Source organism: Hoplias malabaricus, chromosome 6 (genome assembly GCF_029633855.1).
Source record: "Hoplias malabaricus isolate fHopMal1 chromosome 6, fHopMal1.hap1, whole genome shotgun sequence".
NCBI lineage: Eukaryota > Metazoa > Chordata > Actinopteri > Characiformes > Erythrinidae > Hoplias > Hoplias malabaricus.
Genome location: NC_089805.1, coordinates 1933012 through 1951861, shown reverse-complemented (window position 1 = coordinate 1951861; position 18850 = coordinate 1933012). Strand labels below are relative to the sequence as shown.

The window sequence follows — 18850 nt, the reverse complement described above, 5'->3', positions numbered from 1 at the left end:
AAGTTGATAGGAATAACTACCAGACGCTCTAAGAACCGGTTCTTTGTGAGTCGACTCCTCTACTATACAACCCTGCAGTTCTCGTTGCCCTGACATTCATTTATTAATGTTCACAAATGTTCTACAATTCGTGTAGTAATTATTCGTTGACTAAAACTGCAAAACATCATATTTATCGTCTTTAAATTAACACTTTTATTTACTGTTTATGTGTTTTTTAGTGGAAAAATAGGTCAACGAATATATTTCTTTGTAGTTTTTGTTAAATATGGTAGGACAGTTAGCGATAAGCTAGCTAGCGATAGCTAACGATGTACAACGCTCAAACCTTTATCAGTGTTTTTTTCAAAATCCGGTGTTTGGACTGGATATGAATTATTATTTTTTAATATATTACAATCTCATAATGTGAACTGAAGAAGCAGTAATTGACAATTAACCTTATCATTTACCTTGGTTAGCATACAGTTAGCATTCAGGAAAGCTCATTACTCCACACCGTTTTAAATATAAAATGTTGGATTAAAGTATTTGGAACACGTTACTCACACCGAGTAATCAAGTTTTATGGCGTGTATTTTGTATTCTGCAGTGGAATACATTTTAAATTTAAACAACACTGATAAAGCAAAGTTGTATAGTTTTATTTAAATTTCCATCTGTGCCTTTTGTATGAACAGAGATAGGGTTTTCTAAGTTTTCTAAGTGACCAAAATGGAATTTTAAAATCACAGTAATGTACAGTCTCCTTTGGATTCGTGTTGTATTAAAATCTATAGTAAAATATCCCAAAAAATCCCTGTATCAGCAGCCAAACTCCAGATAAATTCTCCACAAAGCATTTATTTTCACATGTATTCAGATCAGTAAAACCCATGGAGACAGGGTTTTCACACATAATACCATATTACACACAGCTTTAGCAGATTCAGAATCATTTACTAAAGAACTTGCTCAGATTATATTTACGCACACATACATCAATAGCCGTTTATCAGTGTACAAGAAAAAATAATCTGTCAAAAATGTACACAGTGAATGTTGAAGACAAATTTGCAGAACAACCAAAACTAATCTATTGCTTCCATTTCTTCATGAATCTATATAAAACTATTAAAATCTAAATGTTTAGAGGGTAACACACTATAATAAAGCTTCTAATACGGCATTTTAGAGTGTAACCTCCCAGGATTTACAGTGCAAGTTCCCACATTGTTTAGTGCACTTTCCCAGTACTTAATTTTTATAAATCCCTGCGCACCACATTATTGTGTCATTAAAGATGTGACACGTATAGATTATTAAATAACTATATTATGTTTATTGCCCTTAGATGACAGTACAAGCCTTTCACAACTATGAGAGAGTTATGTTGGTTTAGTGATGGATGAAAATGCCAACTAGGAATACATTTCTCCACATGTCCTTATTAACAATCATACAATGAAAATATGTAAATATAATAAAATCAATAAGTGTGGGTGAAGTTTGCCTGCTCTACTCCCATGAGGAAAAAAAAGATTGCTCACCTGCCAGCAATAAATAAATATGTCCTCAGGTATTGTTTCCTTTTTGCTTTCCACATTTATTTAGTTACAGCAGTAGTCAGTGAGGATTTTATATATTCTTATTTATATGGGTACATTACACTGTGTGTCCTGGGAAAGTGCACTCTAAAACAGGAGCTGTATTCTAAAGTGTTACTGACTAGAGCAACTTAGCACACACACACAAAAAATCCTGATGGTGGTATTAAATGTCAGAATGGCAGGACAGACCATTGAAATAAGTGAGAAACACATGTCCTACAGGCTGCTTTAATCTCGATTTACCAACTGAACTGAATTGAACTGTGTGCTAATACAAGCAAAGCACAGACATGAACGTTTTGATCAAGAGGTAAGTTTTGCCTTTTCAATTCGATTTTAATCATCTTTTAAATGAATAATTTCACTAAAAGACATATATTTTGTACTTCCCATAAACTCCTACGATAAAGTACCAACTGACCCCTATGGACTGTTCATTCACAAACAATGGGGAATTGACCTAAATTCCAAATGTCTCACTAGAGTTTCAGTAGATCATTTCTCAAGTTATAAGCCAAAACAGAGTAGCTACATGACTGTAAAAGTCTTTAACTGTAGTAGCAGCACTTAGCTTAGTCCAGCATCCTACTAACACAACGTTTTAATGTGATAAATTATTAATGTTTTAATTATAGATTTTGCTGTGCTGATGTGAGTGAACTTGCATTGATTTCCCCTAATTCAAATACAGCATTCGAATAACTTCAAAAAGTTTGCACACTGGGCAGAAATACAGGAGGCCTATGATAAATCAATGAGCATCGAACTAACAAAAGCATCAACAAAGTGGGGAGCTCTTGCTCCTCTTTAAAGCCTCCACTGTAACAGTATCTTCAAGCTGTGGAAACAACAGGAAGACTTAGAAGCTATAGTCACAGAGAAATTGTACCTATTATATCCCCTCATTTGGTGAAACATGACCACTGTTGCTCTCACTGTTTATAAGTAATGCATTCACTCAAATGAAATAAGTTTATTTTCATGTACAGATTCATGAATTGATTTGTAATTACTGAGCGTAATAAATACATTCTGATTTAGATATTTTCCTCATTATTTGTCTGTAACAATATTTTTAAAAGTCAATTTTAGCAAATAAAACAAATCCAATGAATTAACTGCTTTCATAAATCTTTAACATTCATTCATTCATTCATCCATTATCAGTAACCGCTTATACAGTTCAGGGTCAGAGCACCCGGAGGAAACCCACGCGGACACAGGGAGAACACACCACACTCCTCACAGACAGTCACCCGGAGGAAACCCACGCGGACACGGGGAGAACACACCACACTCCTCACAGACAGTCACCCGGAGGAAACCCACGCAGACACAGGGAGAACACACCACACTCCTCACAGACAGTCACCCGGAGGAAACCCATGCAGACACGGGGAGAACACACCACACTCCTCACAGACAGTCACCTGGAGGAAACCCACACAGACACAGGGAGAACACACCACACTCCTCACAGACAGTCACCTGGAGGAAACCCACGCAGACACAGAGAGAACACACCACACTCCTCACAGACAGTCACCCTGAGCGGGAAACGAACCCACAACCTCCAGGTCCCTGGAGCTGTGAGACTGCTATACTAACCTGCTGCGCCACCGTGCCGCCCCAAATGTTTATATGTTTTAAAATTTATGTAACTGGAATTTAGCTAAACTTATCTATGCTTACTGAGAAAACTTTATTTAAAATGGTTATAAAACACTTACTAAAGCTAATATATCTAGATGTTTGCTTCTTAATGGTCAGCAGTGTTTCTGGGAGACATTATGTATTATAATGTTACTAGCTCCTGGCCTGAAACGTATGAAGAGGCATAAAAGCTTTTTGTTCTGTGTGGAAAAATTAAAGGTCAGCCCAAATGCCAAGCCCATATACAAATGTGTTTGGCGATAGCTGCTTGGCTGCATGTTCTCTCATGGGTCATTCCAGAGCACCTCACCTAGGCCCTGTATGGCCACATCAAAGATTTACTTGAGTTGTACATGAGTATAATTCGTTAAAAAAAATTCTGTAGCCATATGAAAATTCAAAGCTGTGTTCTCATTTGTTTTTGAAAGGTTTGCCCTTTCATATGCAAACTGCATTTTAAAAATTGGTTTGAGAACTGCTTACAGAAGTACTTTACAGAGCAGAAATATTTTTAGAGTGAAAATACCTAATTAATGCCTAATTAAGATTAATCATTCTATTTAAATCAACTTGTTTTATCCAACAGGGTAATTTACTAGAGATTTAATTAAAATGTGTAATGTTTGTCAATGCATTATTCAAACCTAAACTACAAAATGGCAGCACAACATTTTAGACCTGAAGGTCTAATCCTTTATTATCCTTATACTTTCAAATATCTTCCTGAATAAATATTACACTGACATTTAAGATTAAAGATGTGCTATATCTCATTTGTGGATTAATCGTCCACACTCCTCACAGACAGTCACGCGGAGGAAACCCACGCAGACACAGGGAGAACACACCACACTCCTCACAGACAGTCACCCGGAGGAAACCCACGCAGACACAGGGAGAACACACCACACTCTTCACAGACAGTCACCCGGAGGAAATCCACGCAGACACAGGGAGAACACACCACACTCCTCACAGACAGTCACCTGGAGGAAACCCACGCAGACACAGGGAGAACACACCACACTCATCACAGACAGTCACCCGGAGGAAACCCACGCAGACACAGGGAGAACACACCACACTCCTCACAGACAGTCACCCGGAGGAAATCCACGCAGACACAGGGAGAACACACCACACTCATCACAGACAGTCACCCGGAGGAAACCCACGCAGACACAGGGAGAACACACCACACTCCTCACAGACAGTCACCTGGAGGAAACCCACGCAGACACAGAGAGAACACAACACACTCATCACAGACAGTCACCCGGAGGAAACCCACGCAGACACAGGGAGAACACACCACACTCTTCACAGACAGTCACCCGGAGGAAACCCACGCAGACACAGGGAGAACACACCACACTCCTCACAGACAGTCACCCGGAGGAAACCCACGCAGACACAGAGAGAACACACCACACTCCTCACAGACAGTCACCCAGTGCTGCACCACCGTGCCGCCTGATGAGTATCATATTCTTGTAATTCCTGTTAATGAGACACATTTTATGCACACAATCTCTTCCTAAATCACAACTGGACAGGCCCTGGAACCTTATGCTTTCACAGCCACCTCCATGAGTCTTTAGGCCCTGGTGCTTTTGGGAAGTTGGAGAGATGTTTAAAAGGAGTTTGAGGACAAGAAGTTTAAAAATATATATCCCATAATAATAGTTGGTTTCTTATGGCTTGTTGTTTAGGTGATTTACTATGAATTTCTAATTTATTGAAGCAATGTCAAGGAATGTAATTTTAGCACCTGTGTTGAGTCTGTATTTTGATTCCTCTTTGACACGGTTATTCAGTGTTTGTTTTACAGATTGAGAATCTTTTTATGGAAAACTACATTAATGTTTCTTAGCACCAGATAGTTGTCTTATTATGATCTTACACTTTGCTTTATGGTATCTAGCCCATTTCATCACTTACCCACCCAGTAGTGAAGAGAATCTCTACTCAGACTAAAAGCTCTGATGTGTGTGTGTGTGTGTGTGAGTGTGTACATACACCAACCTGCTGCTTTATCAGAAACTCCTCTCTTGTAGCTCTTCCATGCAGCTATGCAGTTAAAATTAATGACTGTGCTATCCACCCTTTAGCCCCTAAATGGTCACAGACCACACTTACACTTGTACCAGGACAAAACTACCATGCCACTACTATGTCTATGTCACAGCAGTGCTGAGAATGATCTACCTCTACCACACAAATAATATGTGTTCAGTACTAGCCTTGTGGTAATGAAAAGAACATATGAGGTGTTGTTGACAACACATGGACTACAGTCAGTCATTGAACATATTTCTATGAGTAAGGGATACTCATTAAGCCAGTGTTAGCATCCACGGCTCGATCTTAGAAATACTCCTGTAAACCAGCTGGTGCTTTGTGCTTTACTTATTTCATCTAAGATTTACCAAAATATGTTTTTTAGCCAGGATTCAGCACACTTCTGAGCCATAGAAAGTTATGTTATCAATGTCAATGGGGTTGTAATGAACAAAAGCAAAGAAGTCATCAGTAAGCATCACGGAAATTACACCAAGCGACTGGTTACTACTAGTTTCCATAGTTTCCAGAAATCAAACATGTAACTGATATCAAATCACAGGGGGAAAATAATGTGCAGACCTTAGTTGCCACAAGAAAGGAGTTTCTTATAATGTGTGGTGTGTGTGTGTATGTGTGTGTGTGCGTGTGTGTGACTCAAGGTTCCTCTTGGATGAACCACACTTCATTGCGGCGGCTGTAGGGCTTGATTGGAGGGTCGTAGCTGCAACAGAAGTAATGTTTGCGCTGGTAGGGGGCGCTATCCCCCAGAGTCCGAATGAGTCGACTTGCCTGTGCGCGGTACTCGGTTTCACCTGCAAAACCACCAAACTGCCTACACACACACATGCACACACACACACAGAGGGCAAAATGTAAGACACAGAACGTACTGAGTATTGTGTATATGAGGAAAACAGACAAGTTGAAGGCTGTATGCTTATGTGTGCGATCATGTTTGCTGTGTGAAATTTTAATAATTAACACAATGTTAAACATGCTGTTACTGATATACTGATCCTACCTGCTAGATAAAATCAGTAATATCTAATCAAAGGTTCATTTGTAGCTAGCTAACTATTAATGGCCTGCTTTACTCTTTGCCTTAAAGGAACACTATTTAAGATTAGGTGTTTTTGCCTCAGGGGCTCCCCCTAATGTAATTAAATTTTAGTGCTGTACTGGAATCAAAGGGATGGGAGATGGAGTGTCTCCTACCATCCTCCAAAGGTTACATAGTACAGTTTCTGCAGTGCTGAGCCTGGTGTAACATGACAGTAAAACATTACAATTATTTTGAAGCTGTAATTTCAAGGTAAAAACATTAAATCGTGTTTCTTTATCATTCAGTCACTTATCTGACCCTATTCATTCATTTCCTAATGTAACGTTAACATAAAAGTCAGGCTGGTATGGCACTGGAGCATGCTAGCTGTAGCCTGTTTAGCTGTAGCCTGTGTTTAGCTGTAGCCTGTGTAGCTCTAGCCTTTGTAGCTCTAGCCTGTGTAGCTGTAGCCTGTGTAGCTGTAGCCTGTGTAGCTCTAGCCTGTATAGCTGTAGCCTGTATAGCTGTAGCCTGTATAGCTGGAGCATGTGTAGCTCTAGCCTGTGTAGCTCTAGCCTGTGTAGCTGTAGCCTGTGTAGCTCTAGCCTGTGTAGCTGTAGCCTGTGTTTAGCTGTAGCCTGTGTTTAGCTATAGCCTGTGTAGCTCTAGCCTGTGTAGCTCTAGCCTTTGTAGCTGTAGCCTGTGTAGCTGTAGCCTGTGTTTAGCTCTAGCCTGTGTAGCTCTAGCCTGTGTAGCTCTAGCCTGTTTAGCTGTAGCCTGTGTAGCTGTAGCCTGTAAAGCTTTGTTTTACACATTATTTTAATTGAGCACATACCAATCACCAGTACAGTTACTCTTGTTTTTAAATGCATCAAAAAACAGGACGTAATTTAATGGCAAGATTAAAGAGGGCAATAATATACTGCAATGCTGTATTATACATAATTTTACACAAGATATTACCTGTTTACATGACTGTTAGTGAAATGGAGTGTCATTAAGTTTATTTATTTATATCTCCCCTGTAGCTTAACAATTTGGCGTACAAGGATAGATCTTCATGGCTCCATTGGCATGCACGCAGGCATCATCCCTGTTCTTTAAGGCTAACGTTGTTTGTATATATGTATGTGCATGTGTGTAGGTGTGTCTGTGTATCGTACAGTGCATATACAGTCATCCCTGGTCTTTCCTCTATCCTTATTCCACTATCTGTAGGGGAAGGCGGCTCATTCCTGTAGCTGTGAGGGATCTGCATCCCGGCAACCAAGCGTCTGGTCATGACTCCATCATCACGTGGAAACACTGTTATGACGATGGGCATTATAGTGCCCATCGCTTCACCTGTACACACACAGAGGCACACACACATGATTTACACTTGCACCCTTAAAAGTTAATAACGTGTTTTGAATAGAAATAAAATTGATTTTCTTATATTTATTAAGCATAAACAATGAATATAACCTGTGTTGCAGGCTGAGATGAAAAGGATGTCAATGAAGGAGGTACATAATGAAGAACAGTATAGACAAGATGGCTGCCTTTGCTGTATTTATCAGTCAGAAAGAGGTATGTGAGATTTCTTTATGCTTTACTTATACATTTTGTGTCATTTCCTATATGCGATGCCCAGTAAAGGGTCAGCTGTGTTCCACTAAATCCACCATTATCATTAACCCTAACCATTCGCTGTTGCATGTCCAGTCAGTGATGCAGTGGGCTCACCCTGTTCATTGCTGCCTCCAGTGTACATAAGCAGCCGGCGGACCAGCTCACCTGACACCTGGTCAAAGCTCCGCCCCTCTGAGCTTACACACGCATACTTAGCAGCATCGTAGCGACGCACCTCATAGCTTACACCATCCTGCAAGAGAGAGAGAGTTTGTATATTCATGTGCATAAACATAAAAGACAGAGCAGAACAGCATGAGTCAGTGGTGATGCTTACACAAGGACACACAGTGTTCCAGCAGAAAAAGGCCTTTAGCAACACACACACATACACACACCGAGGTACTCTGCTCCTGTTCATTAAATGCCGTTGGCTGTGGTGCTGTGTTGTGTCCAAGGCAACGCTGAATCAGGACAAGGTTTTCCAAAGGCAGCATCACGGAGTAATCCAGTAATCAGCATTATTCTCCCCAGTGTTACAATATTATTGTCATTAACATAAAGTACGTGTGTCAGTCGGAATATTCCGTACGTAAAATATTATCACTATAGACATGTTATAGTAATATATAATTTCACCGTGTGATACTATGTGTCAAATTGGGCATGTTACAGACACGCAGTCATGAAAGAAATGCCACTGACATGTTACTTACATACAACAATTAGCGTGTCAACATGGACATGCTACCTTCTTCGAATTGACAGCAAATGACACATGACACATGTTGTATAAGGGCTATATGACGTGACATGTCACATTCATAAATGGTCACATTGTGTATGTTGTGCTTCAGCAAGACTGTATCCTTTTTGATGAGTATCATATTCTTGTAATTCCTGTTGCTGGGGCGCATTTACTGCACAGAATCTCTTCCTAAATCACATCTGGACAGGCCCTGGAACCTTATGCTTTCACAGCCACCTCCACATGAGTCTTTAGGCCCTGGTGCTTTTGGGAAGATAGAGAGATGACATAATAATTGTTGGTTTCTTACGGCTTGTTGTTGAAGTGATTTACTATGAATCTCTAACTTGTTGAAGCAATGTTATGGGATGTAGTTTCAGCACCTGTGTTGAGTCTGTATTTTGATTCCTCTTTGACACGGTTAATCAATGTTTGTTGTATGTTTCTTAGCACCAGATAGTTGTGACCAAGCACTGTAACAGAATGGATGCAGAGCCAGATCTGCATTTAAAGCCACTGCATGGCTAGGCTCAGTGCTTTCTCCAAAATGGTAGGTGGAAAATGCATTGGTATGTCTACAATATACAGTAACGTTAAAGCCAATTTAAGCATGTTTATGACAAAGAATGTAACTGGACACATTAATGACATGATAATGCAGGTGTTGTGTATTGCATTATGTAATTATGTGGACATATTTATATAATAAATGGACATTACACTGAAACACACACTAGAAGTCGTAGGAGCTCAGAGATTCCAGCTCAGAGCAAGACGCACGATTATTCTCAAGCTTGTACACATACAGACACACAGACATGTTTTCTTATGTATGCATATGCACGTCTCTCTTTGCCCAAACAGACACAGACAGACATGCACACACACAGACACACACACATAACATAGTATAATATTAGCAGCAATGTTGCATTTTCTTCCAGTTCAGCAAACACATATACTGGATAATTTCCATATGAGTCAGCCTCTGACCCACTGCTGGCACTGCGAGCATGCAAACGCACACACACACACACACACACACAAGTTTAGACTATGGCTGCATCCATACACACACCAATCTCTTAAGTAACACTGAAGCTCTATGACAAGCGAAACAGTTCTGCAGTTATTCTACACACTCTAACATCCTCTCTACACAGCTTTCCCAAGACAGAATACAGCAGAACGAATGGGGTCAGGAAAAAGCTTGTGCTTGTTTGTGTGTGGACCAGATGTCCTCAGGATGATGAAACATGAACATTTTGACGTTGTTGGATAATTTGGTTTCTACCCACAGGGAAAATTCTATCAAGAAACGGAAGCTCATACCCTCCCAATTAGCAGAGTGCAACACATGTCAGAATCATCACACACTAGCCTCAAACCATATCAAGTTAAGTAATAGCAAACAGATTTAGACTGTGCTTCGAATATGCTTTCTGACACTATATGAACCAGCGATAATCAAAAAACATAGAACATATAAAATAGATTTGTGATCTACATTATTAACTGTAATTTAAATAAAAATTATATAAGTACAGGGGTTGGACAATGAAAGTGAAACACCTGGTTTTAGACCACAGTAATTTATTAGTCTGGTGTAGGGCCTCCTTTTGCGGCCGATACAGCGTCAGTTCATCTTGGGAATGACATACACAAGTCCTGCACAGTGGTCAGAGGGATTTGAAGCCATTCTTCTTGCAGGATAGTGGCCAGGTCTCTACGTGATGCTGGTGGAGGAAATCGTTTCCTGACTCGCTCCTCCAAAACACCCCAAAGTGGCTCAATAATATTTAGATCTGGTGACTGTGCAGGCCATGGGAGATGTTCAACTTCACTTTCATGTTCATCAAACCAGTCTTTCACCAGTCTCGCTGTGTGTATTGGTGCATTGTCGTCCTGATACACGGCACCGCCTTCAGGACACAGTGTTTGAACCATTGGATACACATGGTCCTCCAGAAAGGTTCGGTAGTCCTTGGCAGTGATGCGCCCATCTAGCACAAGTATTGAGCCAAGGGAATGCCATGATACGGCAGCCCAAACCATCACTGATCCACCCCCATGCTTCACTCTGGGCTTGGGGCTTCTCCACACCGTAACTCTCCCAGGTGTGGGGAAGGTGGACTCATCAGAGAACAATACATGTTTCACATTGTCCACAGCCCAAGATTTGCGCTCCTCGCACCATTGAAACAGACGTTTGGCATTGGCGTGAGTGACCAAAGGTTTGGCTACAGCAGCCCGGTCGTGTGTATTGACCCTGTGGAGCTCCCGATGGACAGTTCTGGTGGAAACAGTAGAGTTCAGGTGCACATTTAATTCTGCCGTGGTTTTATGTTTTTTGGATACACTCCGGGTCAGCACCAGAACATCTCTCTCAGACAGGTTCCTCTCGCATCCACAGTGAATCCTGTTGGATGTGTTTCGTCCTTCTTGATGGTATGCTGACGTTACCCTGGATACCGTGGCTCTTGATACATCACAAAGACTTGCTGTCTTGGTCACAGATGCTCCAGCAAGACGTGCACCAACAATGTGTCCTCTTTTGAACTCTGGTGTGTCCCCCATAATGTTGTGTGCATTGCAATATTTTGAGCAAAACTCTGCTCTTACCCTCTACTAATTAACCCTTCACACTCTGCTCTTACTGGTGCAGTGTGCAGTTAATGAAGATTGTCCACCAGGCTGCTCCAATTTAGCCATGAATCCTCCCACACTACAATGACAGGTGTTTCAGTTTCATTGTCCAACCCCTGTATATCTGCACTGTGCTCATGATTCATCTTTGGCTTTTAAATGAACAAAACGTAATATTTTACCTTAAAATTAAAGCTTAAAAAAGCCTCTTCTGAACTCTAGGGGGAGCTCAGGAACATAAATATCTAATCCTACCTTGTGTTCCTTTTAAGAGTTAATCTGATTGGATATTGACCATGCCTGTTGGTTTCATCTTCTGTCTAGCTTAACTCAGGACACAGACAGGGGAAGTGACATGGACATGTAGAAATCTGTGGAACACAGGACCCCGGGTCAGGCTGCAGACAGCGATGAGAAGTCAGAGGAGCCGCTGGTGGAGAGTGCAATGAGCGATGGCACCACAGGAGGAGAAGGAACAGGACGTGAGGTATACACCACACCAGGTGGTTTTCTCAGGCTGGCTCCCAGTGCCTAGGCATGTCTCACTTGGCTGCAGTTGTTCATGTTTAGCTTAACGCTAATAAATGTGATGGTTAATATTGACACTCCTGTGTCAGTGTAGGTAAGTCACGTCACAGTCTTGGCAAGAATATGGACTGAAGTTAGCTAGAGAACTAGAGTTAACACATTAAAAATAAATGCAAAGGAATTTAACTGAACCACATTTTAATGCCCTTAACAAATTGTTTTGTAATTATTTTTAGTTGTGACAGGACAAAGGCATCTCTTGTGCTTTGTTCCACGCTTGTCCATTGTCCATCTCATGAAATAAGATCTTATGCACTCACACACATCCTCAACAGTAAATCTAAAGGATAACAAAGGGAAATTGATTGGCTGTTGGCTTGATATTTTTGATTGGTGTACTATTGTCAGTCCAGAAGTGACACTGAGAGTTTTAAAAACTCCAGCAGCACTGCTGTGTCTGATCCATTCTTACTAGCACAACACACACTAACCCATCACCACCACGTCAGTGTCACTGCAGCGCTGAGAATGATCCACCAACCCAAATCGTTCCTGCTGTGTGGTGGTCCTCTGGGGATCCTGACTGTAGAAGAACAGGGTGTCAAATAGTACATACAGTGCTGAGAGCATGGGCAGTGAGTGAAGGAGGTGGTCACAGTGTCATGGCTGATTGGTGTGTATGTAAGCACAAAGAGTAAGAAAGTGGCAATCAGATTAAATGGCTGACACAATGGGACACCATGGAGAGTTAGTGTGTTATGTAATCTAACATTCGTTGACTTTTTGAGCAGGTTTTAGCTACCTTTCACTGAAGGAAGTTGGCAGTGTCTTGGCTGACCATCTTTGTCATAATTGTGGAAATTAGATTTTCAGTGAAACTACTCAATCTGACACACCCTGACCGTACAGATCTAGGCTCTGTGCTAACGCTAATTAGTGCTGACGTCCCTCTGTTTGACTCCCCTGTAATTTAACCTGCAGTCTCAGCCACCCTATTACCACACACACACACACACACACAAGCACACACACACACACCCCACCTGGAGACAATACCAATTACATGCTCAACTATGTGTTGTGTGTGTGTGTGTTGTGTGTGTGTGTGTGTGTGTGTGTGTGACAGATTCAGCTCCACACATTTCCCTTTGTTTAATTATTTTGTGCCTGAGCAGCAGAGTAGTCAGAGCTGTAATTAATGTAGCTATGCTAATATTAGCCCTGCACTAAATAATTGATCTTTCTCATGTTCTTTTGTCTCGGAGCGACTGCTGGTTAATTTAAGAGAGATTTACAGCAGTTATTGATGATGTTACTTCATGAGCTACACTAAAGTTACTACAGAAAGTGTGTTTAAAACAAGTGTTCTGGGTTTGCTTTAGCAGCATTTTAAGCGTTTACCTAACACATGCAGTATAACTGTGTACACAGTTACAAACAGTAAAACCAAAGACCAGGTGACAAGAGGCAACACTACACTCAACCGTAAAACTAGACATTATCTGTAACCCTTATCCAGTTCAGGGTCGCGGTGGGTCCAGAGCCTACCTGGAATCATTGGGCGCAAGGCAGGAACACAACCTGGAGGGGGCGCCAGTCCTTCACAGGGCAACACACACACACACACATTCACTCACACACTCACACCTACGGACACTTTTGAGTCACCAATCCACCTACCAACGTGTGTTTTTGGACTGTGGGAGGAAACCAGAGCACCCGGAGGAAACCCATGCAGACACAGGGAGAACACACCACACTCCTCTAATTTAATTTTATAAATCATAAATTAATTGTTGAATAAATGTTAGAACCTTCTCACTTAGAAACAAAACTTAAATTTCTATTAATACTGTGCCAAGAAGGCACACTATCCACACACACACACACACACACACACACACACACACACAATACCACAGGGTAAACCAGCCATCCTAAATGAAATAAAAGCCCTGATGTCACCCACTAGAAAGGTCAAGTTCCTAAAGGAAAGAAACACAAATGCCCCCCCCACACACACACCCACACACACTCACACCCACACACACTTCTGTGTAAGTCGCAGTAAAGAACAAAACCAGACAAGAGCATATGCTCCAGATACACATTCTTTCTCCCTCTCTCTCTGTCTGTCTCCCTCTCTCTCTCTCTCTCTCTCTCTCTGTCTCCCTCTCTCTCTCGGTCTCCCTCTCTCTCTCTTTCTCTCTGTCTCCCTCTCTCTCTTTCTCTCTCTCTCTCTCTCTCTCTTTCTCTTGGTCTCTCTCTCTCTCTTTCTCTCTCTCTCTCTCTCTCTCTCTCTCTCTCTTTCTCTTGGTCTCCCTCTCTCTCTCTCTCTCTCTCTCTCTCTCTTTCTCTCTCTCTCTCTCTCTCTCTCTCTCTCTTTCTCTCTCTCTCTGTCTCCCTCTCTCTCTTTCTCTTGGTCTCCCTCTCTCTCTCTCTCTCTCTCTCTCTCTTAATTACAGCTGACACGTAACGCTGAGGAGCTGACACTCCAATCACGCTCACCGCATGTAATCTATCTCTTCACCTCAGCTTCCCTTCAGAGTTTATCTGCTCTAAAACACCTGAAGTACATATTAAAGCAACAGTACAAAAGAACAATGAAATGTATGTTTTGTTTGGTCCCCGTTCCAAATATAATCAATTAGACCAAATCTGTTAGGTGTTAAATTTTCTTTGGAGCTACACTGAGGGTCATTTTTTATCTAAAACTTCTCAATAATATTCTCATGGCTGAATGCAATTAAATCCTTACAACAATGTTCTGATATTTAGGCTCTTATTACAGCAAAGAGGTGGCAAACTCCCTATTAATTTGTTACATTTTTACACTCCAAACAATACACCTAAATCACCCCAACCGCCATAAATTAAACACATCTTTATGATACATGCCCCATGTGGGGGACCCGCTCTCTGGAGCATAAACTGGTTCATTCACGGACTACAGAGCAATTCTCAAATAATTCTCCAATGTGAGTTGCACTTTTATAGAGAAAACAAACAAAAAATCAAAAAACAATAGCTTTAAATACTGTGGTTACTAGACGTCCTTTTAAGCGACATTAGCTATGCCACATACTTGGTTTGTACATGCCATATTTATAAGAATGCGTTTTAGCTTGTGGAAGGTGCATGTACACAGATAAACCAAAACATTACGACTACCTGTTGTTCATAAATAATCCTGTTAGTGGAGGGTATGTGATGCTCTGGGCGATGATCGGTTTAGAAATGTGGTCACACAGCCATCAGTTTGAAACATTGAACCATCATTTTGATGCATCACCATTGAATCATTTTGATGTGTTTTTGGACCATTTCTATTGGTCTGTTCATGAAATCTTGCCTTTTTTATAATGTCTAAAAATGAAAAGGGACGCGAGCTCTGAATCTGAAATTGCTTTATATTTATTCCAGAGAGTAATGAACATTTTCTGACACTCTCATGTACGCTCTTCACTGGAATACATGGGTTGTATACAACACATTTATTTCAGACACCCCCAAAATAGTGCACTATATAGAGAATAGGGCACAGTCTCAGACACTGAAGGTTTCCTCATATGCAAATACATATAAACATTTGGGGCGGCACGGTGGTGCAGCAGTTAGTGTCACAGTCACACAGCTCCAGGGATCTGGAGGTTGTGGGTTCGTTTCCCGCTCCGGGTGACTGTCTGTGAGGAGTGTGGTGTGTTCTCTCTGTGTCTGCGTGGGTTTCCTCCGGGTGCTCCGGTTTCCTGGTAGGTGGATTGGTGACTCAGAAGTGTCCGTAGGTGTGTGTGTGTGAGTGTTTGTGTTGCCCTGTGAAGGACTGGCGCCCCCTCCAGGGTGTGTTCCTGCCTTGCGCCCAATGATTCCAGGTAGGCTCTGGACCCACCGCGACCCTGAACTGGATAAGGGTTACAGATAATGAATGAATGAAAAAATGTAATTATCTGTACATTACATACAATTTTCACCATTTATATATTTTAGTTTTACTGCCATAACCTATAAGCAAATGTTTATTATATATAGTTTTGTTTTATAGTGTTAAATAGCTTGTCACGTGTATGAGTTTTTTTTTATGATCAGGTAAAAATGAAATATATCTTATTCAAGGGTGTTTTTGTTTGTAAAATTACAATATGGAACTTCAATAGAAACAAATTGTGTTCTCCCTGTGTCCACGTGGGTTTCCTCCGGGTGAATGTCTGTGAGGAGTGTGGTGTGTTCTCTCTGTGTCCGCGTGGGTTTCCTCCGGGTGACTGTCTGTGAGGAGTGTGGTGTGTTCTCTCTGTGTCTGTGTGGGTTTCCTCCATGTGACTGTCTGTGAGGAGTGTGGTGTGTTCTCTCTGTGTCTGTGTGGGTTTCCTCCATGTGACTGTCTGTGAGGAGTGTGGTGTGTTCTCTCTGTGTCTGCGTGGGTTTCCTCCGGGTGACTGTCTGTGAGGAGTGTGGTGTGTTCTCTCTGTGTCTGCATGGGTTTCCTCCGGGTGACTGTCTGTGAGGAGTGTGGTGTGTTCTCCCTGTGTCCTCGTGGGTTTCCTCCCACGGTCCAAAAACACACGTTGGTAGGTGGATTGGTGACTCCAAAAAGAGTGTCCGTGGGTGTGTGAGTGAATGTGTGAGTGTGTGTCTCTCTGTGAAGGACTGGCGCCCCCTCCCGTGTGTGTTCCTGCCTTGCACCCAATGATTCCGTGTAGGCTCCGGACCCTGAACTGGATAAGCGCTTACAGACGATGAATTAATGAATGAATAGAGACAAATTTAATAACTAATGTTAGTGTTTATCTGTTAATAAAAAAATGATGTGCATTATAATGACTGTGGTCTACCAAAGCTGAAAAGTTATAGATATTTATGTATGAGTTGAATACATTTAAACTGTGCTTATTCCTCTGATCAAACAAAGCAGTGATACACCATTAAAGATTCAAACAATGCTCTGAATAAGCTCTTGTGCTCACATCTCACAGCTTCTTCAACAATATAGAAAAAAACTTAGAGGTAGAGTCATGGCATCACATACAAAGCTCTGATTCTAGCCTGATTTATTTTACTCTGCTCTCCATAAATGTTCATGTGTGTTACTCATGTATTAGCAGAGTTATACCAGGAGATAAATTGTCAATTTCCATTTCTCTGGTTCAGTTGTCACTAGGAAGCCTGTGGGTTTTACACATGTAAAACTCTAAGGATGGTGTTAACGTTGTTTGTTTGTGGAGCGGCACGGTGGTGCAGCAGGTAGTGTTGCAGTCACACTGCTCCAGGGCCCTGTGGTTGTGGGTTTAAGTCTCGCTCCAGGTGACTGACTGTGAGGAGTTTGTTGTGTTCTCCTCTTGTCCATATGGGTTTCCTCCAGGTGCTCCAGTTTTCATCCCACAGTCCAAAAACACAGGTAGGTGGACTGGCTACTCAAATGTATCCATAGGTGTGAATGCGTGAGTGTGTGTCACCCTGTAAAGGACTTGCACCTCCTCCAGGGTGTGTTCCCACCTTGCTTCTAACCCACTGTGACCCTGAACTGAACAAGCGGTTACAGACAATGAATGAATGTTTGTGTGTGTGTGTGTGTGTGTGTGTGTGTGTGTGTATTATTGCTATTGCTATCATTGGTGTTGACCTTGTTGCTGCTGCAGGGTCCTGAAGGAAATTTGGAATTTGAAATTTGGAGCAGCTGAGCCTCAATATCAAAATATATAAAGAATGAAAGTACCCCTTTTCCTCTAAAAGACTGACATTATCAAACAAGTCCTAAAGATAATAACAAGAGTCCTGAAGCCAGGCCATGAATATACTTTCCCAGGGAGGCTGAGAAGTGTGATGCCACAATAATTGGCACACATTCTCTGGTCCCCTTTTTTAAAAATGGGAACCAACACCCTGGTTTGCCAATCCTTAGGCACTGTTCCCGAGGTCCATGCAGTGTTGTAAAGGCGTGTCAGCCAAGACAGCCCCACAGTATCGAGTGCCTTCAGTAACTCTGGGGGAATCTCATCCACTCCTGGGGCTTTGCCACTGTGACGTTTTTTAACCACCTCAGTGACGTCAGCCAAGGAAATGGAATCTGACACCTGAGACACTTCTGGCCCTACCTCCTGCACAGGAGGCCTTCCAAGGCCTGACAGTACGCTCAGTTGAGTTCAGAGTTTCACCATCCTTACTGAGTACAGCTTGGACAGTGTCCCACCTCCGCCTCCTGAGCTGCCGGAGTGTTTTCCAGAACCTCTTTGAGGCCGCCTGGAACTCTCCATGGCCTCTCCAAACTCCTTCCATGCTCTGGATTTTGCTCCTGCAACTGCCACAACTGCAGCCTTTTGCGCCTGCCTGTGCCCATCTGCGGAATTGAGAGTTCCCTGAGCCAGCCAGGTTCGATAAGCCTCCTTCTTCCGCTTGACAGTTTCCTTCATCCCTGGTGTCCACCAAGGGGTTCTTAGGTTGCCACAGCTATATGCAGCCGCTACCACAATGGAAGTCCGTAACAGGGTTCATTCAGACTCCATTCCCCCTACCTCCTCCGGAACATGTGAGGAAGTCTCTCAGAGGTGAGAGTTGAAAACCCTTCCGGACAGAGTACTCTGCTAGCTTTTCCTAGCACACCCTCACTGTACGTTTGGGCCTTCCAGGTCTATCCCCACCAGATGGTGACCTGTTGACAGCTCAGCCCCTCTCATTACCCGAGTGTCCAAAACATATGGCCTCAGATCAGAAGACACAACCACAAGGTCGATCATTGACCTTTGGCCCAGGGTGCTCTGGTATCAACTACACTTATGAGCAACCTTGTGTTCAAACATGGTGTTCATTATGGACAAACCATGACTAGCACAGGAGTCCTGTTCCTCTAATCACTCCTCTCCAGGTTTCCCAGTCACTGCCAATGTGAGCTTTGAAGTCCCCCAGCAAAACAATAGACTCAGTGCATGGAATCCTCTCTAGAACTCCACGTACTACCTCTGAATACTCTGAGCTGGT

At 42.2% G+C, this 18850-nt stretch overlaps 2 protein-coding genes across 2 annotated transcripts in view; one reads left to right on the top strand and one right to left on the bottom strand.

Moving 5' to 3' along the window:
- Positions 1-18850, top strand: part of LOC136699301 (glutamate receptor ionotropic, NMDA 2B-like) — a 210393-nt gene that overhangs the window by 1440 nt on the left and 190103 nt on the right. Inside the window, exons 2-5 of the mRNA XM_066673905.1 lie at positions 7827-7920; positions 9161-9260; positions 10011-10106; positions 11681-11843. The gene's annotated coding sequence lies outside the window, so the exon portion shown is untranslated. The remainder of the gene's footprint in view (positions 1-7826; positions 7921-9160; positions 9261-10010; positions 10107-11680; positions 11844-18850) is intronic.
- Positions 5750-18850, bottom strand: part of LOC136699303 (heme-binding protein 1-like) — a 15370-nt gene continuing 2269 nt past the window's right edge. Inside the window, exons 2-4 of the mRNA XM_066673908.1 lie at positions 8077-8215; positions 7512-7692; positions 5750-6138 (exon numbers count right to left, since the gene is read on the bottom strand). Of these exons, the coding sequence (XP_066530005.1) occupies positions 5961-6138; positions 7512-7692; positions 8077-8215 (498 nt within the window). The 3' untranslated portion in view covers positions 5750-5960. The remainder of the gene's footprint in view (positions 6139-7511; positions 7693-8076; positions 8216-18850) is intronic.